The sequence below is a fragment of the Protomyctophum parallelum genome (assembly GCF_964188405.1).
Source record: "Protomyctophum parallelum genome assembly, chromosome: 5".
NCBI classification, from domain to species: Eukaryota; Metazoa; Chordata; class Actinopteri; order Myctophiformes; family Myctophidae; genus Protomyctophum; species Protomyctophum parallelum.
This window is the reverse complement of record NC_139702.1, coordinates 42,820,043-42,846,172: the sequence shown is the minus strand read 5'-3', so window position 1 is coordinate 42,846,172 and position 26,130 is coordinate 42,820,043. Positions and strand designations below refer to the sequence as shown.

The window sequence follows — 26,130 nt, the reverse complement described above, 5'->3', positions numbered from 1 at the left end:
GTTGTTCCAGGAACCCCTCAGAAGCAAAGATTAGTTAAAAAAAAGTTCTGAAAGAATATACTGTATATTCAAAGATTTACATCACATTTCGTGATTTTTCAAAAATGGCAGACCTACATGCTCGTAGCGCGGCACTCGGTTCCGTGCTACGAGCTTGTGGATCTGCTATTTTTCAATCGCTAAAGTATAACAAAATGTTTAAAACACCAACAGGGGTTCCCGTCCAGAGTCGGTTAATATGCAAGGCTACAACTGAGTTATTAACAGAATACAACAAGCATTCCTGCCTTTCAAATGAAATGCGGTCTGTGCGGGAGAGGCAGCTATCCTGGAGTAACCCCAGCTCATTTCCCCTCTTTGCAGTCTGCATGTGTCGTGACCTAAACTTAGTTGAACCCATTCTGGACGGCAACCATTTTTGGTGTTTTTAAGAATTTTGTTATACTTTAGCTTTTGAAAAATAGCTCATAGCACTGAATGCCGTGCTAAGAGTTTGTAGATCTGCTATTTTTGAAAAATCGGGAACGTGGTGCAAATCTTTTAATATATTCTTTCAGAGACAATGTTTTAACTAAATAAATTCCTTCGGGGGGGGGGTGTCCCTGGAACAACATATTTTCTGATGGGGTCCGCGGCCAAATTCAGATAAATCTGGGGGTCCTTGACATGAAACCACTGACGTAGAAACAGGAAAGTGTCAGGATTTAGAAGACATTTGTAGATGGGTTACTTAACACCCCTGTCCTGGCCCAGAGAGATGCAGGGTGAGGTTGGGACAGAGTGAGGAGACATGCCGCTTTTTAGAAGAAACATAGACCGATTTATTTATTTTTTAAATGTGAGGTGAAAAGATTACTGAAGGTAAACGGGCCCTTCGAAAATATATTGGGCCTTGCAGCTCGGCACCAAAGTGAGAAAAATATGCTATAGCCTAACGGCATAGTGGCATACCCCCATCCTCTCTCACACACACACACACACACTAAGGTTGGGCGATATGCCAATTGTTTTCAACCGCCAATCGTCTGACCAATATTCGCCGATTGACGATGTATTCGTGTCATAAAAGTAAAGTGAGAACAGCTCACTGCAGGTCGCAAAAAAGCCAGATCTAGAAGCTCTCAAGACGCCGCGTCCTGCCTGTTTTCGCAGCTCCGTTCGCTAGGCGTTGAGAGCTTGTAGATCAGTCGGTTTCTGCAGACTGCAGCGCAGCTGCGCAGCCAGGGTAACTTGCTCCCTTCCCTCTCCGCACCGGTCGTCAGAGGCTCGGAGCGGAGCAGCGGAGCCCACAAGCTGCTGCGGCCGGGCTGATCCACACAGGCTCTCAAGGCATCGCGTCCTGCCTGTTTTTGCAGTGCGGTTCGCTACGCGTTGAGAGCTTGTGGATCTGTCTATTTTTGCAGCGCTGGTGTCGGGGTTAGTTCACGTTGTCAATAAAAATAACTTAGATTACAGGCGGAGATGAAGTTCAATCAGTGGGTTGCACCAGTATTGGCTACACGCTAAGCTAAGCGCTAAGCTAATGAATGATCCCCGTGCCTATACACTAACACTAGTAGACAGTTTTTTTTTGTGATGAGACACGAGACAGCAGTGTGCATTCTGTTGTGACTGTATATTATTAAACTGCATGGGTCTGGACTCCGGAGCTTAAACAACATGTAGGCTACAGCCTCCCTCGGCTCCCAGCCTTTACTCTGGCTGGCGGCTGCCGTAAGTGCCGTGCCGCGGTGCCCGATGCTGGCTGCTGACAGTGCTGAGTATGGGGACTGTGGGAGCATACCATTATAACGGGACGGATTTCCACCCGGCCGCTGTTACTACTTTGCTGGGCCAAATTGATTCACATGTTGCTCACACTTTACAGGTTATCTGGGCTAAATCGCCTAATAAAAATATTCGGCGATTGGATTCGTATATTCGCGATTGACGATGTATTCGTATCGTCACCCAACCCTAACACACACACACACACACACACACACTCTCCCTGACCATTTTGGTGGAAAGTAACTAGGTGCATTTACTTAAGTACTGTACTTATTCCTACATTGCAGTATTGATACTTCTACTAAAGTAAAAGCGTTTTGAATACTTTTCCCACTCCCTGGCCCAGGGTGTACAGTATGGCAGGGCAGAGTGGCCTGGACGGTATGGGGGGATCATGTCATGTACGCAGTCGGCCTCCATGTAGCACCCCTCTCCTGGGATACAGTCTTGGATTCAGATGCAGTTTTAGGAGATATTTCAAATGGCAAGATAAAAGACTAGCCTTGGAAATAATAGTGTGAGTGTGTGTGTGTGTGTGTGTGTGTGTGTGTGCGTGCGCGCGTGTGCGCATCTGCACCCTCCCTAGTCTCTGTGCCAGGTAACATCGAGACAATGAGTCAGCAAAAACACCCACCAGCTTCTTCCGCCTTGCCAATGATCTGTTCTGCTCCTGCTTTTTTTCCCTCATTCACATTTTAAATCCGCAACTTTGCAAAGAACTGGAACACGTTTGCAATAATAAGCATTATGGGCAAATGCACTGTTCTCCCTCCGTACATTATGGTTATGACGCTGACCGCCTTCCTTGTCTCTCCAGGGGACGCGGTATATCGGCTGTATATTGGGGTGCGCACGCTTATTCCGACACACCAAAGGTCAGAAATGCGTAAATCGCCCGTCGTGCTTGCGGTTTAGGTTTCTGGTTGAAGGACTTCAGTGTTTTGTACCATACAATTGTATGGTACAAAACAAAGAATGTTTGCTTTCGCCATCTTTGTTGAAGAAGAGTCTGGGCGATTATGTTTTGGTTCCTTTCATGCCCAGTGTTCATTTTTGGTTGGCTAAGACTAGACTAAAGCTGAATAGTTTAAGTAGCCTAGGTAGGCCTAAAGTTCAATGGTTCTGACTGTGTTTCTCTCTCCAGGAGACGCGGTATCAGCTGCTCCAGCTGCGTCCGGCCCAGCGGGCCTCGTGGATTGGCTACGCCATCGCCTACCACCTGCTGGAGGACTACGAGATGGCCGCCAAGATTATCGAAGAGTTCAGGAAAACGCAACAGGTTGGTTGGCTTTATTTCTTTCTGTTAAAAGGATCCCTGGCTAATAAGACAAATATGCCTTAAAACATTATACTTGCCCTCTACAGCTAAAATAAAAACACCTTAAAATTAAATGTTATTTCGGGTGCCCGCTGGCCTTGCGGTCCAGGCGCATGCCACATATAGGCTCTGGCCTAACAGCGCGTTGCGTGTTCGAGTCCCGTTCATGACGACCTTTGCTGCGTGGCTCTCCCTCCCTCTTTCCTGTCTATCTTCACTGTAACTATCAATAAAGGCACAAATGCCAAAAACTAATCTTATTTATTTTATAAATAAATAATCTTTCACTCAAATCTTTCAATAGGAACTGCTCCTGTTGCAGGTTGATGTCATATGTCCATATGGTCTAGCCCTATGGAATGCATATGCTAATAGAAAACAACTTGATACTTCCTAAGGATAATATGAGCACCAAAGCAATATTTTAAATACTTTTTTCACGTGCATTATATATATTCCATAGGGCTGGACCACACAAATTATGCCATAGTCTGTATGTAGTTAGGGTAACACTTTCTGAGGAAAAGCTCAATTTAATCCACCTAACATCTCACTTGTTGGCTATTTTAGTCTGGGTTATACACACAGTCCAGCCACAGCCTTGTCAATATGGGCTCAATATTTGGTGTGTAAAGTTGGTCTCAACTACAATGGAGCGCTCTCTGGCCTGTTCCAGATAAGGACAGCTTGCTTCCTGTCTCTATTATGCCCTGCCTATGTATGGCAATTTATCAAGCAGGGCAGAGTGGTCCAACATGCACACAGGAAGAATGTGCTCATTGTGGTGCCGCCTTTATTTTTTATTTATTTAAATTTTTTTACAGTTCAGGACAATTTAGGTAGAATGTATTGTAATCCAATTGGGCCGTTCGTTTATTTCTCTTATTCTCCAGTTACACCATTGATCATTCACTTAACTGTGTGTGTGTGTGTGTGTGTGTGTCCAGACATCCCCAGACAAGGTGGACTACGAGTACAGTGAACTGCTGCTCTACCAGAACCAGGTGCTGAGGGAGGCTGGGCTGTACAAGGAGGCCCTGGAGCATCTCACCAGCTACGAGAAGCAGATCTGTGATAAACTGGCTGTGGAGGAGATGCGAGGTGGGTTTATAGATCTGTCCTGTGGGGTCACGGTGGCACAGTCGCCTCACAGCTATAGAAGGTCCTGGGTTCGATTCCCGCTGGGGATGCTGGGGGAGTGTTCCCTCCTCCGAAAGGGCCTTTCTGTGTGGAGTTTGCATGTTCTCCCCGTGTCCCCTAGGATAGGCACCCTCACGAAAAACATACAGTATTCCTGGTCCTGGAGATGTGGGTTTATAGATCTGTTCTGTGATAAACTGGCTGTGGAGCAGTCTGAGAACTACATTGGAGCCTTCCATTCCTGTGTAGCTCCCAAGACCCACAAGATTAGATTTACAAGATTGAATGTACAAGATTTACTTGTACATTCGTGTTTCAGAGTAATTTCAGCCATTGCGATGTCACACTAGCCCTTTAAAAAGCTAAACGCGTGTCCCATGTCACCACACCATCTCACCACTGGATACTGGCCCTCTCTTCTGCAGGAGAGCTGCTGCTGGACCTGGAGCGTCTGGAGGAGGCTACGGAGGTCTACCACCGCCTGCAGGACAGGAACCCAGAGAACTGGTCCTACTACCGTGGCCTGGAGAGGGCCTTAAAACCTGGTACTCAATGCCCATGGGGCACTTGGTCTTTTGGTTTTGATTTCTATGTTTTCCAAAAATTGCCTTCCAAAGCCTACTTGTTAACCATTTTTGTTAATTTTTTTCCTTCATTTTCAGGCAGCGTTGAGGAGAGACAGAAGATTTACGAGGATTCCTGGGAGAAGTTCCCCAGGGGTTTGGTTCCTCGGAGGCTGCCCCTCAATTTCCTGTCTGGTGAGACCAATCGTATATTTATTTACTCCTGCTAACGGCAGTCGAGCTTTGCATCCCTGTCGTTCTGTAGAAGTAGATTTGCATTAAGGGCCTTGCAAACGGGGAGTGATAAAACGCTGGTTCTAGAGTTGTATCTTTTGTATATGAAATAGTCCTGACAAATGGACGGAGGCTGTTTGGCGATAAAACATGTCGAAGTTGAATTTCCTCCATCTTTTCCCATCTCTAGGTGAGAGGTTCCGGGAGGTTCTAGACCGGTATCTGAGGATGAACTTCAGTAAAGGCTGTCCACCCGTTTTCACCACCCTTAAGTCACTGTATCACGACAAAGAAAAGGTACTCCAGCCCAGGGATACCCCTCAGTTACATCCTTTTATCTTTCTGATAATTTGTGCTTGGAATCAAACACTGAGACGGATTCTGGGCATTCTGAGCACTCCAGACCCGAGAGGAGCCAAGAATGTCATTACTGTGCACTCCACAAAGTGGGCCGATGGATAAACCTTGTGTTTGTGTCTCTGTGCAGGTGTCAATAGTAGAAGACTTAGTTGTTGGCTATGAAACATCGTTAAAATGCGGCAGAATGTTCAACCAGAATGGTGAGTGACAAACACTGAAATGATCATTATAAACTGTTATAAGTTGAATCGATGGATAATCAATGTGTTTTCGGTTTGTATTTAGACCAGCATAAAACATTGCTTCTTGTGGGTGGCCAATTACATATTTTTGGGGGTCCTTGACATGAAAATGTTTGAGAACCATAGAAACATGGGTTCTTCAGAAAACTGTCAGGATTTAGAAGGTTGTGATGTATTCCTACTCTATGGTTGCAGATGATGGAAAGGAGGAGCCACCGACCACGTTGCTCTGGGTGCAGTACTTCCTGGCACAGCATTACGACATGATGGATCAACAGACACTGGCCCTGGAGTACATCAACACAGCCATCGAGAGCACTCCCACGCTCATAGAGCTGTTCCTCATCAAAGCAAAGATATACAAGGTAAGGTAGCGCACGGTAGCGCACGGGTTCACCAATCTATTTAGCCCATTGACCACAGCTACTGGTATGTACTACATGTGGTATTGGTACAGCTACTGGTATGTACTACATGTGGTACTGGTACAGCTACTGGTATGTACAGCTACTGGTATGTACTACATGTGGTACTGGCTGCGGAACTCACTGCCTGAGGATCTCAGGCTGGCAAACTCAGTATCCGCTTTTAAATCTCGGTTAATTTCACAGCTTTTTTATGAAATGTATTGTTTGCATGTTTTTTCTTATTGTATTTTTACTGCTGTTATCTGTAAAGCACTTGTTATGGTGCTATATAAATAAAGTTATTATTATTATTATGTATACACAGTACAGTAGGAATATTTTTGTTTAATTCAAACTCTCAGATGATTTCAAAACCCACCAAGAGATTCTCAGTCATGGACTTTAAATGGATTTTATTTCGTGAAACCATCTTAGCAGTTAGGGTCTAAAACCAAAACCATGCCAAAGGGTCGGGTTGGGACAAAACGTTTTTTAAGGTAAACCACATCAATGCAACTCATTGAGTTGCAATGGTTTGCATTGGTGTGGTCTACCTTAAAAAACGTTTTGTCCCAACCCGACCCTTTGCTGTGGTTTGGGTGCGTAGAACAGTGCTTGCGCAAGCACATGCACTGTTCTTTTGGGCACATTGCGGAGACACAGCGGAGATTGGAGCACACTCAGCGCAGAATCAATTATCCAACATTTAATCTTTGCGCTGCGTAAAATATGCCCTCTGTCTCCAACTGTGTTTACTCCTCACATTTCATTTCCTTTATTTGATGCGATTGCATTCACATCTGCAGTGAATGGATGGAATGGTGCACTTTGAAGCAAAGCGAAACCCCCTTTTTTTTGGCGAACTAGAATGCGATTGTTTGATCAGACAATCGATTGAGCCTTCACACCTGCCAAACGAAGCGCACTTTCCGACAATACGCAGCAGGATTTGTTTTAATCGCAGTAAAGCATCCTGGTGTGAATGCGACATAAGTCTATGGTGGTGACAGTGTTTTTGGCAGCAAATTTCTATTTTAGTTTTCTTGAATAGTTTTCATTTAGTTTGAGTCACATTTTAGTCACCTGGAATGTTAGTGTTAGTCTAGTTTTAGTTGACTAGATATCATAAGATTTTAGTTGACTAAATAAATCTAGAGTTGATTTTGTCAACTAAAATGTATTTTGGCGGGCCTTGATGCAGTCGTAATGGCTGATTTTACACGAACATTGCGCGACACGTTGTGAGCTTGTAGATCGGCTATTTTCAGCATGCAACAAAGTGTAAAATGACTTATACTGGATATCTTGTCCTAGTCCCTTCCTAACATTTTAGTCTAGTTTTTATTTGAGTACCGTATATTTAGTCACCATAGCTTAGTTTGTATTTAGTTTACATTTAGTTCAGTGAAAAAAGGTAGTCAACGAACATTTTTCGTCTTGGATTTAGTCGACGAAATCAACACTGGTGTGAATGAGACATAAGTCTATTGCGGTGACTGCGCTGTTTTTTTTGTTGACATTTTGCCCCACTGACCGTTCGCAGCATGCTGGGAACATCAAGGAGGCGGCCCAGTGGATGGACGAGGCCCAGGCTCTGGATACCGCAGACAGATTCATCAACTCAAAGTGTGCCAAGTACATGCTGAAGGCTGGCATGATCAAGGAGGCCGAGGAGATGTGCTCTAAATTCACACGGGTGAGCCGTGTGTGTGTGTGTGTGTGTGTGTGTGTGTTGGGAAAATTACCTCAAATGTTTTACCCCTGTTTTAAGTATTATGTTATGGTTTAGCTATTGAAAAATAGCAGAGCAGTGCGAGCTTGTAGTTCAGCATTTTTAAATCTTGACAATATGACGCACATCTTTGAATACATTCTTTCAGAGAGAACGTTTTTAACTCAAATCTTTGCTTCTGGGAGGTCCCTGGAACAACATATTTTCAGATGGGGGTCGGCGGCCAATTACATATATTGTTGGGTGTCCTTGACATGAAAATGTTTGAGAACCACGTTGTTTGCCACCATGTTTGAGAACCACTGACATTCAATAAACAATAGAAACATAGGGTTTTTCAGAAAACTTTAGAAGATTTAGAAGACTTTAGAATTTAGAAGATTTGTAGAATCTGGTGTCAGATCTAAATGGCACTTGAGTGAAAGTACAGAAGTATTGGCATAAAAGTGTCCCTGAGCGACAGAATAAACCCATAACTAAATGCTAATGAATTACAGAACATGCAAATAAAAAAAGAAAATCCAATTGTTGGGATATTCTGAGTATTTCCTGTGTCTGTAAAGGAAAAAAAACTAAACTAGAAAAAGTGCCCTTCCGGGCACAGGTCTCCACCAGGTTATCCACAGATCCGTGTAGTTAGAGGTAAAAACACTTTTCGGCCAGTTATAGCGCCACCTTGAGGCTGAGTTGAAATTGTTCATGTGGCATTTCGTCCTCGGCCTAGTGGGAATGTGGGTGCACAATTTCACGGAAATCACGCGATGTGTTCATGATTTGCAGCATTTTGTTTGAAACTGAGCACTCCTGTGAACTTTGGAAGCCAATCTTAACCAATCAGGATGGAGTCTGATAAATCTGAAAGACCCGTTTCGTTGAATGGCTCTAGAGAGACTGTGTACCAATTTGCGTGATGTTTGGACAAAATCTGTAGGTGTACTGTGCAAAAACGTGTTTTGCACAAAGCGGCCTCCTGGTGGCGCTATAAAAGGCCGTTCTGGAAAGTTTGGGGCAGAGGTTCATGGTTGGCATCCAGGGAGTGTGTTTGCAAAATATGGCATTGAAAAACTTGTTTTGCACAAAGCGGCCTCCTGGTGGCGCTATAACAGGCCGTTCTGGAAAGTTTGGGGCAGAGGTTCATGGTTGGCATCCAGGGAGTGTGTGTGCAAAATATGGCATCGACCGGGTTAACGGTGGCCGAGATTAGCTGTTCACGGACACACACACACACGGACACACACGCGGACGGACGGAGTGCAAAACATACTCTCCCCACATGCCTTCGGCCTGGTGGAGACAACTAACTACAGTGTAAACGGCTATGGTGACAGAATTAATCCAACCAGCTCCTCTTTAGAATGAGTTTGTGTTTGCATGTGTCGGACTCCCCCTAGTGTAGGTTTACAGCAGTGAACATGAATTGGCACCGTTTTAAAGAGCATGTGCATGAACTGTTGAACATGTGTGTCTGTGTGTTTTCTCCAGGAGGGGGCGTCAGCGGTAGATAACCTGAATGAACTGTTGAACATGTGTGTCTGTGTGTTTTCTCCAGGAGGGGGCGTCAGCGGTAGATAACCTGAACGAGATGCAGTGCATGTGGTTCCAGACAGAGTGTGCTCTCTCCTACAAGTCCATGAACAAGTTTGGGGATGCCCTCAAGAAGTGCCACGAGATCGAGAGGGTGAGTCATACTTGTTGCTTGTCTGAATCCACAATAGACATTGGTTTGTAGTGTTAAGAGTTCAAATACAGGTCCATTTTACATTGTCTAGTTGAGATGGATCCTTGCCAATTACCCCAATATCTGTTATCATATCTAATGCATTTCAAAATGCTTTAACAGTCCTTCGCTTCTCCCTCTGCCTTCCGCTGCGATCCCATGTAGACACTCTTTGGCCGTAATCTGAAAACCCACCTTAGCCCGTAGCACTCGCCGTAACCTCAGTGACCATACAGGCGTATGCATAGGCTCAACTTATGTAACTTAGATAGCATTTTATGTAGTCATAGCACTCTATAGTGCTTAGTTTCATTATATAGATATTCCACTGTTGGGTTCTTAGCCTACGTGATTCTTGAAGACAATCTTTTGATGTATTTTCTTTCTTGCTTACCGTAAATCACTCTGTATTAAGAGCGTCTGATAAATGCAATACATTGTAAATTGACACTCTGAAATACACGAACAAGGATTGTAAATAAACAACCAAATCCATATCTCACGCCGTCTGTCCCCCTCCAGCATTTTGTGGAGATCACGGACGACCAGTTTGACTTCCACACGTACTGCATGCGTAAGATGACGCTGCGCTCCTACGTGGACCTCTTGAAGCTGGAGGACGTGCTGCGCATGCACCCCTTCTACTACAAGGCGGCGCACACTGCCATCAACATCTACCTGAGTCTGCACGACAACCCCCTCACTGACGACAACAAGGAGCTGCAGGCCGACACAGGTGAGCCAGGCGTCTGTTACCGTGTGCCTCGCCTTTCTTGTTTAGCCCATTCAACCCATTGTGTTATGCTTTAGCTATTTAAAAAATAGCAGATCTACAAGCTCATAGCGTGGCACCGAGTGCCGCACTATGAGCTTGTAGGTCTACTTTGTCACATCCTCCTACTGAATGTGAAGGAGGATGTGACAAACATTGACATATCGAGTCTATGTCACACAGTATGGCATCCCCCCTAGTACCTCCCTAAAACAAACCAGTTTTAACTGGTCGTTTGTAAATAAGCCACACTGTGCTCTGTGACGTGACCGCCCAGTGCACTAAAAAAACCGGAGCACATTTCTGGTGCGCATATCCGAACGCACCCAACAAAACACTGAAATGCCCATCCCTAATGCACTGTGTGTGTGTGTGTGATATAATGTATGTGTGTATATATGAATATCTATATAAACCGTTATTTTCCTTCGTCTCTTTCTGCTTCCTAGCCAACCTCTCGGACAAGGAGTTGAAAAAGTTGCGGAACAAGCAGCGGCGAGCCCAGAAGAAGGCCCAGCTGGAGGAAGAGAAGAAGAACGCGGAGAAGGAGAAGCAGCTAAAGAACCAGAAGAAGAAGAAGGAAGATGACGACGAGGAGATCGGAGGCCCAAAGGAGGAACTCATTCCTGACAAACTGGCCAAGGTGTGTGTGTGTGTGTGTGTGCGCGCGCGTGCCGAATAAATATAAAAATCCACTTTCTGTGTTTAATCGACAGCCACTTAAAAGTTGAATATGTATTCCAAGTTGTGCATGTTCCTGACAATGTTGCTGGTAGAGCATGTAAACTTGGTTAACGGTGCCTCACCTCCGTGACCTGCTTGCTGCTTGCAGGTAGAAAATCCACTGGAAGAAGCCGTCAAGTTCCTGACACCCCTCAAACATCTGGTCAAAGACAAAATAGACACCCATCTTCTGGCCTTTGAGATCTACTTCAGGAAAGGTACATATAACCCTGTCTGATTATGACCATTTATTTTATCCGCAATCAGTGTTGCATTGGCCATTAAACGCGAAGAACACACACGCATGCATTGATTAAAAATAAATAAACTAAGTTCACACCTCAGCAATGTTTACAAAGGCTGCCGAGTGTAACACAAGTCTGGAGACGTCTTGGGCACCAAATGTGTTTTTAAATTGCGTCTCACCAGCGAGAGATTCACCAATGACCGTAATCCATCTTGCCATGTACCAGTCTGTTGAGGAGTTAGTCTTGCATTGTTAAGCGCTTAAACGTAGTTACTGCTCTCAGTTGCACTCGTGGTTATCTTCTATCTAACCCTTTCCTCCCGTGTTGTCATCCTTCCCACCCCAAACACTTTCCCTGCCTGTTCTTCAGGGAAGTTCCTGTTGATGCTCCAGTCTGTGAAGAGAGCATTTCCCCTAGACCCAGACCACCCGTGGCTCCACCAATGTCTAGTACGCTTCTTCAAAGGAGGTGAGGAGAGGGGGGGCATGCACCTTTCAGTGTTTTTCGCCGAACGGGCAGCGTGATTGCAGGCTAATGTATACCGGACGCAGTGTTGTTTTCGTCGATTAATACTACTAGTCCTTACCCGTTCTGAATATATGAACAGCAAATTATGTTCAGTGTGGGGAATTGTTTACAGATGGTCTTGGGAAGTTGGGTTGGGCAGTGTTTGGTTTTCCTAGTGAAGTCAATGGGAAAAATTATAAATGTAGACCTATATAAATTAAACGTTTTAGAGATCCATATAAGCTACTGGTATTAAACTCTTGAGGTTGGCTTTTGGGGCTTCAAAGCAAGTTGTAGTTTGTTCTTTAACTAATCAGGTTAAGAATGAGATGTTTTTTGTGATTTAGGAATGTGTCGTACCTGAGCTATTGAGCCAGCGCTGGTCATTGCATCTGTCTGTATGTATTTTGTCATTGTGTTGTTCCGACGGCACGGGATCTGTCTTCCCCTTCTGTCGAGTGGTGGATTATTGATATGTTATGATTCAATAATGTAGTTGTTGCTACTTCCCCGTCCGGGTGGACTTAAACCCTGTTGTTTTTGCGTGCTAACGGTAGGCGGTTAACAAAACGTCTCCATTTATACAGATAAGCATTCCGTGTGATTGTGCTGTTCAGTGTGTGACGCTGGGTGCGTGCAGGGCTGTAACCTGTCGTTGTCAGTGTCCAGGCTTTCAGCCTGCATGTAGCCTATTTGTATGGCACGGCGAAGGAGGTGGTGGTCTCGGGAACGGACAATGTGGTCTCGAATCAGCGCGTGGGTCCACGTTAGCATGCCCCCGTCCAACTGTCAGAGCTGGCTTTCAGGTGCCTGTCTGCCACGCAACCTCCGTGTTGGCCGCGATGCTTCCCCAAAGATTCACCCGCTTCTGGTAAGTTATGTCGATTGACGTGCGAACATTAAGAAGGTGTGGAATAGCTGTAGTATGCGTCTGAGTTGTTTTCCCCGTGTGGTCAGATGCCTGCCTGGGGGCGGTGTGAAAAAGCGTAGGTGCGTTGGAGAATGCGCTAGGGCAGTGTTTCTCAACCTTTTTTGTCCCATTTTCATAGCCTAAAAATCTCAGGGCACACCTAGATATACGGTGTGTGTATATACTGTGTATATATACCGGTGTGTGTGTGTATATATATATATATATATATATATATATATATATATATATATATATATATACAGTAAATATATATATTATATATATATATTAATGCTGGGCCGTTATCGGCGTTAATGTGCTGCGTTAACAGAGAGAATATTATCGCGCGTCAAAAATATTATCGCCATTAATCTATTCTCAAAGTTGTGAGCTGGGTCTGCATTGACTGCATAAAGCGAGCAAACTAGGAATTTCACTTTGATAGTTTTACCTGGCGGAATTACTCTGTGGGAGGGAGAAGTCCTAACCTAACAGGGACAAGGTGAAATAAATTACTCTGAGAGCGGGGCGGTAACAAATCCTAACCTAACCGGACACGGGTGAAATTAATGAACAGTGCGGCGTGCCACATCAAACGTCAGCATGCAGGACTCTGTGAACCCGGGTTTGCTTCAGGGGAAATTTCTTTACAAGAAGCTTCCCAATGGAAACCTCGACAAGAACAAGGTGGTTTGCACCCTGTGCAAAGCAGAAATGGCTTACTGTAGGAGTTCTTCAAGTCTGAAGTATCACCTAACGCACAAGCATCCCTTTGCGTTGGTTGATGATAGCGAAGCTGCCGGCGGGCCAAGCACTAATATGGCTCCGGGGAAAAGTGTTCGTCAAACTACAATGTTGGAGTGCAACCGTGGCAAGCCCGTCAGTGGTGGTCAGAGCACACTGCTGTTTATGGTAAGATGGCCCACATTGCCCAGAAGTACTTGGGGACTCCTGCCACAACTGTCCCATGCGAGAGACTGTTATCTTTAGCAGGCCACATTGTACAGAAAAAAATATCTAGTTTGTCACCAGACAATGTGAACAAGCTGGTGTGTCTGAGTGACTGGTGGAAGGAGAGGTAGAGGTTGGACTCAAATCATGTCACTGTAAACAGTTCTTCATCACCTCTAGGTTTACAGTTTAATTAATGTCATATCCCAGAAAAGGGGGTTGTTCTTGCACCCACTGTTTCAAATTGCCTGTATGGTAGTTATTTGTGTTTAACGGAATAAACAATGTATAACACACGTACATCGTATTGAACATTATTATATTTTCATTACCAATTATGATAGGGCTCCTGGTCTAATGGGCCACGTGGCCCGTTCAAGGATTTACTTCTGGTCATTATTTAGGTAGCGCACACATATTTTCAATGCTTTCGGCAGAGTTCAAATGAGCCATTTTAATCTAGATTAATCTAGATTAATTTTTTTTATCTATGCCCACCACTAATATATATATATATATATATATATATAATATTAGTGATATAGTGTATATATATAATATATAGTATATATATATATATATTATATATATATATATATATATATATATATAATATTAGTGGTCCATGACATGAAAATGTGTGAGAACCACTGCTCTAAAACAACATTGGACAATGATGTTTGACAGTCAGCAATATTGTTTCTTATTCTAGATTTTTTCGGATTTTCTGACTTGTTGGCCTGTTTTTTTTCTTTTTTTAAGATATTTTTTTGCGGCTTACGCCTTTATTGATTTTTTAAGGGATAGAAAGTAGGCTGACAGGAAACGGGAGAGAGATGGGGGGATGACATGCGGTAAAGGCCGTGTCGGGTCCGGGAGTCGAACCCGCGGCACACCGCGACTGGATCACCAGTCCGGTGCCCAGACCGTTACGCTACGGCCTGGGCCACTTGTTGGCCTGTTAACATTTTCATAGATCTGGTTGCTCTCAGTCAATGTAGCAACCCTGGTCAAAGCCGTGTTGACTGTTGTGGTTCCGTATGATAATTTAGCTTAGCACACAACAGCTAGGAGGATGCAGCAGGCTGCTGCCGTCATGTTTAACAGTATTTTGCGCAATTTATGTCCCTGAATTTATGGATATGGACTTATGGCTCCATCGCTGCCTCTTTCTTTAGTAGAAGTAGAAATTTTACGTGTTGCTGACTGTTTATCGTCCCTCTCACACGCGAGTGCACACACACACACACACACCTCCTACTGGCCGCTGCAGACCCAGAGGCTCTGTGCAGAGTGAGACCCCGATATTTATTTATCGGGTTAACGCAGCACGTTAACGCTGATGTGCCCCGAGATTTTTAGGCTATGAAAAGTGTTACTTTCAGACAAATCTCGCGGCACACCTGGACAGATCAAACGGCACAGTAAAGTGACGCGGTACATAGGTTGAGAATATCCCGATCACTGTGAAGGCCGTAGTACTGTAAATATGACATGAATATGAATGCAAAGTAGTGGTTGATGTGTGGACAGGCTAGCTGTTGCTGTTGTGCATGGTGAGATGTGTGCAAACGGTGTAGTTTAGTAGGAGAAGACGGCCAAAGGATGCAAAACACACACACACCGTCAGCGGCGCCAAATTGTATAGGGCACTCTTTGTTGTGTTGCGGCGGTAGCTAGAGGAAGCATGCCAGTGGGGTAACGGTGAGAACGGTGGCCTGTGATGCAGGTGTTGCTAAGGGGCGGAGGTGTGTGAGGGTGCGAGGTTAATTCACTAATAAATTAATTATTAATCATTAATGTGTCAAATCGAAAAAAGGGCTTCGTTAAGACCTCCATATTCATATGGTCATTGCCTGTGTGAAAAGTGGGAGTGATTGGTGCAGGCAATGAGGAGATACGGCGGTGTTTCTGACATTCAGACATTGACTGAATTATAGTATGATGATGAAAAAATTTATGTTTGTCGACTACCTTTTTTCACTGACAAAAACGACATAAAAACTAAGCTATGATGACTAAATATACTGACAATTTCGTCAACAAAATAAAAACTAGACTAAAATGTTAGAAAGGGACTAGTGGACAAGAGATCCAGTATGAGTCAGTTTACACTTTGTTGCGTGCTGAAAATAGCAGATCTACAAGCTCAACACGTCGCAGCGCAACACAGGGAGCTTGTAGATCGGCTATTTTCACAAGTGTAAAAACGGTCATTATGACGGCATCAAGGCCCGCCATAATACATTTTAGTCGACTAAATCAACTAGATTTAGTCAACTAAATTCTTATGATATTTAGTCGACTAAAACTAGACTAACACTAAAACATTCCAGGTGACTGAAATGTGACTGAAACTAAATAAACTATTGAAGAGACTAAAACTAAAATCAAAATTTGCTGCCAAAAACAACACTCACCGGACGTGACAAAAAGAACAGAACGTGCTGCAGCGTGATCCTATAGGTGGTGTAGCAAGAAAGACATTTCGACTGGGATTGTACCATTCTATATGCTATGCTTTATTTTTGCTACACTGCCTTTCTTTTGGCATTGCACATAGGACTAAGAGACTCATTATTGCACTGAATGATTGTTCTATAGATCTGAAAATGGGGTTAAATTCTGGAAAGGTTTTGGAAATTCATTGGTAAAAATGTATGGGAACCCTGGCCTTAAGTGATATTGTACTGATGTTTGTTTCAGTGTCTGGTCCAAAATGAGTTTATTAAGATGACTTACAGCTAAGAGCTAACGTTTCTACAACAAACCCAAGTATCACTCAATGTTACACCTCCTTTCCATCCTCTCACATTTCACCACATCTCAAATAATTTGTTCCACTCGTCCCTTCCTTAATCTCCTTCTCACCCTTTTCACTCCGTCCAGTGTCGGAGAGCAGAGACCTGCCAGAGGCGGTGGGGACGGTCCTGAAGCAGGAGATCGCGCGACTGTTCGGAGACAGCAATGCCAAGAGTTTCAACCAGGCCTTCCTCACCAAGCATGCCGACTCTATACCCCACAGACTGGCTGGTAGGGCCTCTCTTACACATGCAGATTACACGCATGAGCTCATAAGAGAACGTGCATCTGTGTTGCTGTTGCTATCATATTTTATTCATTGTTCCGGCTTCATTCCATTACAGCTGCTAAGATGATGGCGTATCTGGACTCGTCGACGGAGACGAAGGCTGCTGAACTGGCCACCGCGCTCGACGAGTCACTAAACAATAGAACCATAACAGTAAGCGTACATTCTTAGTCGGAGCAATGCAGTCCTGACTGCTATTTCAATTACTCACAGTGATGACTATATGGCTATAATTCCATTGAAACATTCCAAGTAGAAGATATTGCTTTATTTACTAACTATTCACCTGATTGCTAATTAATTGGAATTAGTGTAGTTCAGGAAACTCTAGTAAATTAAATGGCTAAAATGTACATGACGACTCAAGTCTTCTGCCTCTTCATAGTTTTTTATTTATTTATTTATTTTTCTCCCCGCCCTTCCCTGTGTCAGATCTGCACAGACGTCCTGGAGAACCTCCGGAGCGGCACGTTGGGCGACAATAAGGAGCGGGCGGAGGCGTATCGTGCAGAGTGTCACAAGCTTTACCCTTACACGTTAGCTTTCATGCCCCCCGGATACGAGGAGAACACAAAGATCGTCGTCAACGGAGACATCTCCGTGGAGACCGAGGAGCTGGCCAACGAGATGTGAGGTGTGTGCAAGAGGTCGAGCAGCTGTGGAGACGAAACGGAAGCAGGCCGAGCACAGAACCTTGGGAAATGCCCGGCGGCCATTTTGTAGAGCACAGACACAAGAGAAGCAAAAGAGGAGTTTTTGTTCTTTGGCTGAGCTCCATATGGTCTGGCCTGGCATGGCTTGGCTCTGTCCCACATGGAGAAAATCAGGACTGTGTGTGTGTGTGTGTGTGCTTACGTGCGTGTGTGTGCGCGTGTGCGTGTGTGTGTGTGCGCGCGTGTGGAAGAGGGGAGGGAGGGGGGAGAGGAAGATGACATAATGGCCATTGTTTGTTTTTTTATGACAAAATACTACGCTAAATTTGAAAATAAACTATTGTTATTGACAAACTGTTCTTAGAGACTAAGACGGTGGGACAAATGGCAGTCTGTTTCCTTGGAGGTAAACGAACAACGATGCTCTGACGTGTCGTGCACATGAACTGTCGCATCCTGTGTTCTGACCAGTGTTCTCTCCAGGTTTTAAAACGAAAACATGTACATGAAAAGAAAAAGGGGATACGTCGTCACTGCAGAACGGAGATCTTAGTTGACTGGATCTGTAAGGAAGCTAAATAACATACAAAAGACCCAAATTTCAGACATGCACCTCCAATACACACGAGTGTCTCTACATCTTTAATTGCTGTAGCGAAGTTTCTGTTTCTGACACCCTTGGTTCATCAGCACTCATAAAACGATTTCATCTGTGTGAGATAATGGCACTGTAGAAAAGGTTGATTAACAAGATTTTCATCTACGGTACTCTGTTTTTTTTTTTTTTTTTTTTCTCTCCCATACGGATTACAGATTCTGTTTAACATTTTGCTCATGCTTCCTTGCTGGCACTAGTTTGTGGTAAAATCCTAGCTCTGTGGTATAGTTTTGGGGTAGTAGGGGAGCTTTGGAGTGTTAATCCTGTGTCTCAAAGGCAGCGCAGGTTTAAAAACTGTCAAAAGGTTGTATGTTGTGCTCAATTCCAAATGTACTGCAATTCCTAAAACTGTAGCTCTGAAAGAGTTTGGTAGCTCTAAGCAATACTATAGACACTTGTCTAGTCCATAATGAAATGACAGGGCACTTAAACTCATTATCGATGCTAATCATTTCTTGATCCACGAGTTTTGGAATAGATTGGGCCTCTGCAGAATGACTTGTATTATAATTGTCACTGTCATCAAGTGGTTTCATCTGCATGATTTACCCAGGGCTTTTTTTCTTTTTAAGCAGTCAATATGGAAATGAGCCTCCACTACATCCTATTTCCTCCAAGAGAGCTCATCTCGGCCAGTCTGAAATTCACAATGGTTTGTCAAAGGTCAGAGTTGGAGCTAGCTCTGGTCCATAGCCCTAATGCCGTTGCTGCCATTGCATTAGAGCTACGGGATTTTCAATGCATTGCCCTCGCATGAAATGCACCACAGCCTCTTGACTTCTGCTAAAATAAAATGTTTGATTTCACTACATACCAATATAAAGACTTTTGGTCATTAGAAAGCCTACTTTCCCCAGTGGACGCACTCTGAGCCCCCCACCACACATATAAACTGCACTGGCCAGAAAAGGATTAATTTTTTCACCAGAAGGAAAAATCTTGTCCAAGAGTTTTTCTCTTGGCAATATCGGTAGAGGTCGCAGTGGAGTAACAAAGTATTTTTCTTCCCGTAAAAAATAATTCCTTTTCTGGCAAAAAGTGCATTTTATACGTGTGCTGGGGGGCTTAGAGTGCATGGTGAGTAGTGAAAACGTTATTTTTATTTTAGCAGAAGTCGAGGCTGGTCTGCATTTCATTGAAAGTCCCATAGCTCGAATGCAACTGCATCGGGGCTATGGACCAGAGCTAAGTTGGAGCCACCTGTTGCCCATGGTGACAGATGTTACAAGGTAAACGGTATAAAGCACCAGGTTTGTCTGTTTTGCTTTTTTTTCCTTTTCTCCACCTTCCAGTTTATTTTCAGCTCGTTTGATCCCTGCTCTCCCTTTTTTTCCCCTCTAATTTGGGTTCTAATGTGAAAGATGGAATATGAGATGCTGATGTATATCTGAATTTTGTATTAAAACTAAAAGGAATAATACATTTTGGCATCAGTATTTATCCATTTTTGTTGAGTCTCGTCCAAATTGTGTGACCAGTGACATCTATTGGTGAAAAACGGTATTAAATTGGCCATCTGTGGTTGGCTGTGTTTTGATGGCAGGCAATCCTTTTTTTGTGTGTAGAAACAAACTGTTTGACTCCACCCCTTTCTTATGCCACTTCCCAGTTGCTTCTATGTTTATTCCTACTAACAACACATGTTTAAGGCAGTAATGTTGACTTAACAGATTAGCCAGGTGATGCAGCATAATCGCATGGTACAGAATCGATGGTGAAGTCACCTGACCATAAGACCGGCCAATGGCTGTTCAGTGGCAGCTAAATACTCTGGTTTCACCAAATGATGTCACATCCGCCCTACAAATGATTCATATTGCAATGATGTCTATAAATGCACCATGTCTCTGTACGTCTGTCTGTACACGTGTGTATGGCTTTAATCCACGTAACTCGAGAACCGTTCGCCCCACCGACTTCAAATTCGGCACACGCATTCCACACTCCCACAGGGAGTTTAGTGCCCGGTGTCGAGTCTGTCGGACCCACAGTTGTCCAGAACCGCCTCTGACCGGCTCTGGACAGGGCCCCTGCCCAGGGTCCATATATGGAGCTGGCCTGTTCTGACATCACAACCCTCCATATTTGGGCATGCCTGACACAGAACTTCATATATAGGAATAAAGGGACACAGAGAGACAGATCCACATGTTCACTGACATGGGTACAATGGGTATTGCATAGCCGGGTGGGGAATGGATCTCCAACTTCCATCGTTTATTCGTTACTGACTGTGCTCTACAGCTGGGCACCAGTCTAGTACAACAAAAATGTGTGACCAAGAGACTTGTACTTCATCATACCATGTTGCTCTATTGCCATAGCACTATACAGTAGGGCAGGCTACATGTTGGGAGCTCTGTATTTCAGGCTGTGGCCTATACTGTGTTTGGACATAAACTCTTTCATGTCAAGGACCCCCAAATTAACACTTATTAGCATGGGGACCCCCATTTGAAAAGATATGCCAGGGGTCCACATCCCTGGCATATATTTTCAAATGGGGGTCTCCGTTTAAGAGAAGATTTTTACGGTTCTAGCATTGATTCTCAACCAGTTCAAGGGTTAAATTTCAAGGACACCCAGTTTGACGTGTATTAGGTTACGGGCCCCCATTTAATGGCATTTCTATTCTATCTCTGAGACCCCAATTTATATCGTAAAATGAATGTTAATTTAACTCTGAGCGTGTACAAATGGACCCGTTAGGGTCCGTTTGGTTCCATTTTGTACACACTCAGTGACTCTGTACACTACAGCCCCATAAGGGTCCATTTGGTTCCTAACTATCATTTAGTTGGAGACCCCCTGGAGGAACTCCCTCAATGACCCCTGGGGGTCGCCGGACCCTACTTTGAGAACCTATGGCCTACCCCTGTGTTTGGACATACACTCCTCCCTCCAACATCCCACCCCACCCACTTCCTACACTGTCAAATGAAGCGGCGGGCCGCCAGGATCCCAAAACAGCTGTTTGTACTCGCTGCTCACACTTTATGAATGAAAACCCCGTGTAAAGAAGAATACAGAGTGTCAAAGTAGTGCCTTGTTCCGAGTCACTTAACTTGTGGAACCTTTTGAAATTTGGATCATCGATCATTTTAACACGCCTAGTAGGTAGTTAGTTCCTCCATACTTGTGACAAAGGGCCGACACAGACATCATGGACTCATCACTGGAGTTCTCCAACTCGCTGGGCAGCAGCCTTTCGTCGCTGCCAGCTCGGTGTCGGACCTTTAAAATCATCGTGGTCGGAGACTCGGGCGTCGGGAAGACTTGCCTCGCCCACCGCTTCTGTGCCGGAGAGTTCCCCAGCAGTACGCAGGCCACCATCGGCGTGGACTTTCGTGAGAGATTAGTGGAGATCAACGGGGAGATAATTAAGGTAAAGATAGAAACTTTTTATTTTATTTTATTATTGTTCTATATTTTTTGACAAGTGGCACAAATTTAAATAATCAGTCTAGTAGGCAGGCCTACTGTGGTAAAATTGTAAAAATAAATCAAATAAATGTATTGGGACTAACCTTGGTTTCCAGCTCCCAAGAGCCACCAGCAACCGCTTTTTCAGTTTCAGTCTTCAGAGGGTTTAAACTTTAAACACACTTTGACACTTTAAACTTTAAAGTGTCAGGCTAGGCTGACACTGATAGCCAGACACTTTTAAAAGGATCCCTGGGCTAATAAGCCAGAGTTCCTTTTTAAGGAAGTTAATCAAACCCTCAATGACCTAAACTTATACGGTACCTACCTAATCAAAAGAAACAGCAGAAAACGAAAAAGCTACCCACAGTTCCAACAAGGCTTTTAACAAGCATTCTACAAGTGTTGGTTCAGCTGGCAGTCTTGCTGGAAGTGGAAAACGAAGGAAAACGAAGCCCACTCCGGGTCATATTTTGTTGTGTTACCCATTAACCTCAATGGCCTTATTCTACTGTTAACTCAATGTCTGCCAAGGACTTAATTAAAAGCAACAAGTATTCTCTTCTCTATATCCTTTTAACTGCAATGACTATTTGGAAACCATAGCACTATTCTATCATTTTATAGATTTATAGTGAATAGTGATACTAGTGATTAAGGCCTACCATTCGTGATGGTCATTCTCAGTCATGCTTTTCCATGTTGGTTGACCAGTTCTTCTTTCCATTGGACATTGCATAACAACCTCATGATAGTTATAAGGATTAAGGAAGCGAATGTATTAGGCTTTGTTTACTTGTGTTTAGGGAAGAATTTATCAGAATCAGTAAGAAATGTTTCCTTTTGTAATAGTATTGGGAAAGAATATTCATTTTGTAGAAGATTAGTTTCCAACTCTACTGAACCATATAGTTATTTTTAAATGTTGATCAAAAACTATTACATCGTTACAATAAATGTTTTATTGCCAAGTTAGTGTGTTTGTACCATGGTTTGCAAACAGTAGCCTATATTTGGCATATGAATTATGAAGATGCTAAGCTGGTTTAAGACAGTGGAGATCTTTTGTAGGCTCTAAATAGTTGAATGGGTAACAAATGAAGCTGAACAAAATTACATAATATACAACCATTATACACCATTAGGCCAAAATAATTAACACCCGCACACTATCTTCAAAATAAAATGCAGTGAAGATGTTTAACCCATTCTGACCGGGCACCCATTTTGGTGTCGGCATCATGTTATGCTTTAGCTATTTTTGAAAAATCAAAGAACGACTGACATTTTTTTAGAATCTGATCTCAGGTCAGAATGGGTTAATCAGACCAGTGTGTGTCCGGCGGAAACCTCGTATGAATCTGATCTCAGGTCAGAATGGGTTAATTGGGAACCAGCAATGTTTCGGCCTATACTGTGTAGGCCGAAACGTTGCTGGTTCCCTATAAAACATTTTTACTGCATTTGAAGACGGTGTGCAGGCGTTGCTTCATTTTCATGACGTCAGGCACTTGGTTGTCCTTCTCCTACGCACCTGTCTTTTTATTGAATATGTTTAGTTTGAAATCTGTTATTTTGACAAGTGATTGTTATTTAGGCCTTATGCTGCGTCCACATGGACAAATGCAAAGATACAGTCTATAATTAATTTTCAATGGAAGCCAGCGACATGCAGATACAAAGATACATCCGACGTTTGTAGCTGCTGCAAAAGCTACAACAGCTACAAAGCTACAAAATAGCTACACATAATGCTGTGTATCTTTGTATCTTTTGCATCTGCCAGTGTGAACGCAACATAACTGTTTATTTTATCCCTCCCCTCATCAGCTCCAGCTGTGGGATACTGCTGGCCAGGAGCGCTTCCGTAAATCTATGATACAGCACTACTACCGTAATGTTCACGCTGTCCTCTTCGTCTATGATGTCACCCGTCCTGCCAGTTTCAGTGGCCTGTCGGCGTGGATAGAAGAATGCAGGCAGAATTCTCTGGGCCAGGATATACCCAGGTATAAATACAATGCCTCGCAAAGAGTGCCATGACATGACCATGAAGAAGATGCGTTTTACTTGGCACAGGGTGACGGGGGGGCACAGTGGCACAGTTGGTAGTGCTGTCGCCTCACAGAAGGTCCTGGGTTCAATTCCCGCTGGGGGAGCGTTCTCTACTCCGCATCATCAGTGCCCATACCCGAGGCGGGTTTGACAAAAGGGCCTTTCTGTGTGAAGTTTGCATGTTCTCTGTGTGTCCCCTAGGGTAGGTACCCTCACAAAAAACATGCAGTAATCCTCGTCTCTAAACTACCTCCCCCTGGCCAGCCGGGGAGCTTGATGGAGGGGAAAGGAACTGGTCGGAATAACGTATTCCTTTCATGCACTACGTCCGGCTGGGGAAACTCCCCCGTTAGGTGAAAAGAAGCAGCTTGGACTCCTCATGCATAGAAGGAAGCATGATGTCTGCCTGGATATTGTCAGGATAATAAATCATATTGGTTGTCAGTTGTCTGTCTAAGCTTTATCATTTTGGCCAGACATAGGTTCATGATTAATTGCATAATTAAAATAATAATAATAATCAATTAAATATTTCATGTTACTCCATCTTAAACTGATGAATAGGCTGGGCATCTGTTCCCCAATTATGTTCCCACCTTTTTTTTTCTTGTCTTTTGTCCTCTCCCAGGTTCCTAGTGGGCAATAAGAGTGACCTTCGTGAGCACGGTGCCATCAGGTCGGATGGGCAGGTGAACTGGGAGCGTGCCCACACGTTTGCAGAGGCCCACGGCATGACGCTGTTTGAGACATCTGCCAAAAGCCCTCCAGACAGGGGGACGAACGGAAGAGGAGGGGACAAGAAAAAGATGCCATGCCGTGAGGATAAGGCGGAAACCATTGTCATTGCCGTAGCTGCCAGGCTGGCTGCGAAGAGGCAGAGAACACCCTCCGTGCTGAAACCCTATTACAGCGGCTCTTTTAAATTACCAGCAAAGAAGAGCGCAGAGAAAGACCTGTGGGCCTGCACTTGCTGAGAATGATTGTGTGTGTGTGTGTGTGTGTGTGTGTGTGTGTGTGTGTGTGTGTGCGCGCGCAAAGTTGCTGCAGAACGGAAGATAAACAAACTTTACAAATTAATTTGGAGAGCAATTATGTGACAAGAAATGAGTTCATATAGCATTTCTCTCGCTATAGTTTTACTGAAACTGCAACTCTGTGAACCCCTCTTTGCAGAAGTTATTGTAATATTTAAAGTCCTGCTTGTTATTGTAGGCCTATATAAGCAGTGTCATGAAGCATCAGGGCATTAATTCATGCAAAATGCATTGTTGTGACCTTGGAGATCACCATTGTCAGATGTTATCAATGATGGACAAAACCACCACTTGAGCTGTATTTGGGTAAAGCAGTGATAATATAATGACATCTAACAATATACTCACATTTTCTGAAAATGTAAAATTTTGGAAATGGCTCATTTCAGCCCAAGATTAGTGATATGATGATTTATTGATTTTATACCTGAAGACTCAAATATAAAACTAATGGAACCATTTAAAATGGAATTTCCTCTAATTCACTTAACTTTGGTGTATATTGGTTAGAAATATGTTGTATATTTGTGATTTCATTGGTAGATGATTGTTCAGTGTCAAATAAAATAATGTGTACTTTAACATGTTGGTCGGGATGCTTTTATCTGAAGCACCTTCCTTTATCATGGTGGGGCATCTTTTTGCATGTCTGCTTGTAGTGGGAATCGAACCACAACGTTTCTGAAGTGTTTATGAGTAGGCTGCTAAACATTGAAGGAAAATGTGTTAGCTTTTGAGTAGGTTTGATTGTTTTATGTTGAAAATCTGTGTTACTTGGTTTGAAATCAATGTTTCAATTATAATTTCTCTGGTTTTGAAGTGTCATCCAGCTTCTGCAACTGTATTTGAAGGCCGATCAAATGCATAATCTGTATAGGCCTATCCATACTGTGCATTCTTATACATCTAAGATTACATACATAAAATGACTTTCAGATACAGTTTTTTATTATAGGGCCTTTAGAAGCAGAGGCACATCAACTGAGAGGTTACCATTCATTAACTAGCCAATAGATATTGCTCACATAACAGCACCATGTCCAGATGATGTTCACATCAGAGTACATTTTGTGCATGAGAAATGTGGGCACTGGAGAATGCATCGCGTGTGTTAATGGCTGTGTTTGTGTCTAACCGATGATTCAGAAGCCATCACATGACAGGAGAAAACTTGCCTTCTGCCTAATGTTTTCAGACAGACAATGGTCTGGCAGCACCAGTAGGCCTATACTAATAGCATGGTGTTTGTGTGTGCAGTCGTGTGAGGCTGCAGCGGCATGTTGGTGCAACATTCACCAGCCAACTGGTAGATCTCTGCAGTATCATCTGTCACCTACCTTCATTATTTTAGTCCAGAGAAGACTGACAATCCCCATCACAAAAGATTGTTCCAGTGTCATGTAGGGCAGCCAGTGATTATCAAGAACACCCCAGATTTATGTATTTGTAGTTTGTGTTTTAGGTTATTAGAGAAAGTAAAAGATCACTCATTTTTGTTCATTTGCTGCTTTCTTTTGTTTTAACGCTATTTTTGACAGGTGGGTGGGGGCATTCGAACAAGTGGCTAAATGTATTTTTTTACTTCTTTTTTTTTTACAGCGATTTCTTATAATTTACTA

General features: G+C 43.6%; 2 protein-coding genes across 2 annotated transcripts in view; both read left to right on the top strand.

The window, feature by feature from the left end:
* The window catches only part of naa15b (N-alpha-acetyltransferase 15, NatA auxiliary subunit b), a 31,556-nt gene extending 12,020 nt beyond the window's left edge, over positions 1–19,536 (top strand). The window contains exons 5-20 of the mRNA XM_083765509.1: positions 2,915–3,049; positions 4,036–4,189; positions 4,654–4,773; positions 4,891–4,986; positions 5,216–5,322; positions 5,513–5,585; positions 5,823–5,992; positions 7,578–7,730; positions 9,316–9,444; positions 10,006–10,219; positions 10,705–10,898; positions 11,088–11,196; positions 11,596–11,694; positions 16,487–16,630; positions 16,744–16,841; positions 17,121–19,536. Coding sequence (XP_083621635.1) covers positions 2,915–3,049; positions 4,036–4,189; positions 4,654–4,773; positions 4,891–4,986; positions 5,216–5,322; positions 5,513–5,585; positions 5,823–5,992; positions 7,578–7,730; positions 9,316–9,444; positions 10,006–10,219; positions 10,705–10,898; positions 11,088–11,196; positions 11,596–11,694; positions 16,487–16,630; positions 16,744–16,841; positions 17,121–17,321 — 2,196 coding nt within the window. The 3' untranslated portion in view covers positions 17,322–19,536. The remainder of the gene's footprint in view (positions 1–2,914; positions 3,050–4,035; positions 4,190–4,653; positions 4,774–4,890; positions 4,987–5,215; positions 5,323–5,512; positions 5,586–5,822; positions 5,993–7,577; positions 7,731–9,315; positions 9,445–10,005; positions 10,220–10,704; positions 10,899–11,087; positions 11,197–11,595; positions 11,695–16,486; positions 16,631–16,743; positions 16,842–17,120) is intronic.
* Positions 19,537–21,003: 1,467 nt separating this feature from the next.
* LOC310858789 (ras-related protein Rab-33B-like) lies at positions 21,004–25,181 on the top strand. The gene is made up of 3 exons (XM_083765051.1): positions 21,004–21,384; positions 23,253–23,431; positions 24,106–25,181. Exons 1-3 carry the CDS (start codon positions 21,163–21,165, stop codon positions 24,449–24,451), a joined length of 747 nt encoding a protein of 248 aa, XP_083621177.1. The 5' UTR covers positions 21,004–21,162; the 3' UTR covers positions 24,452–25,181.
* Positions 25,182–26,130: the final 949 nt, after the last annotated feature.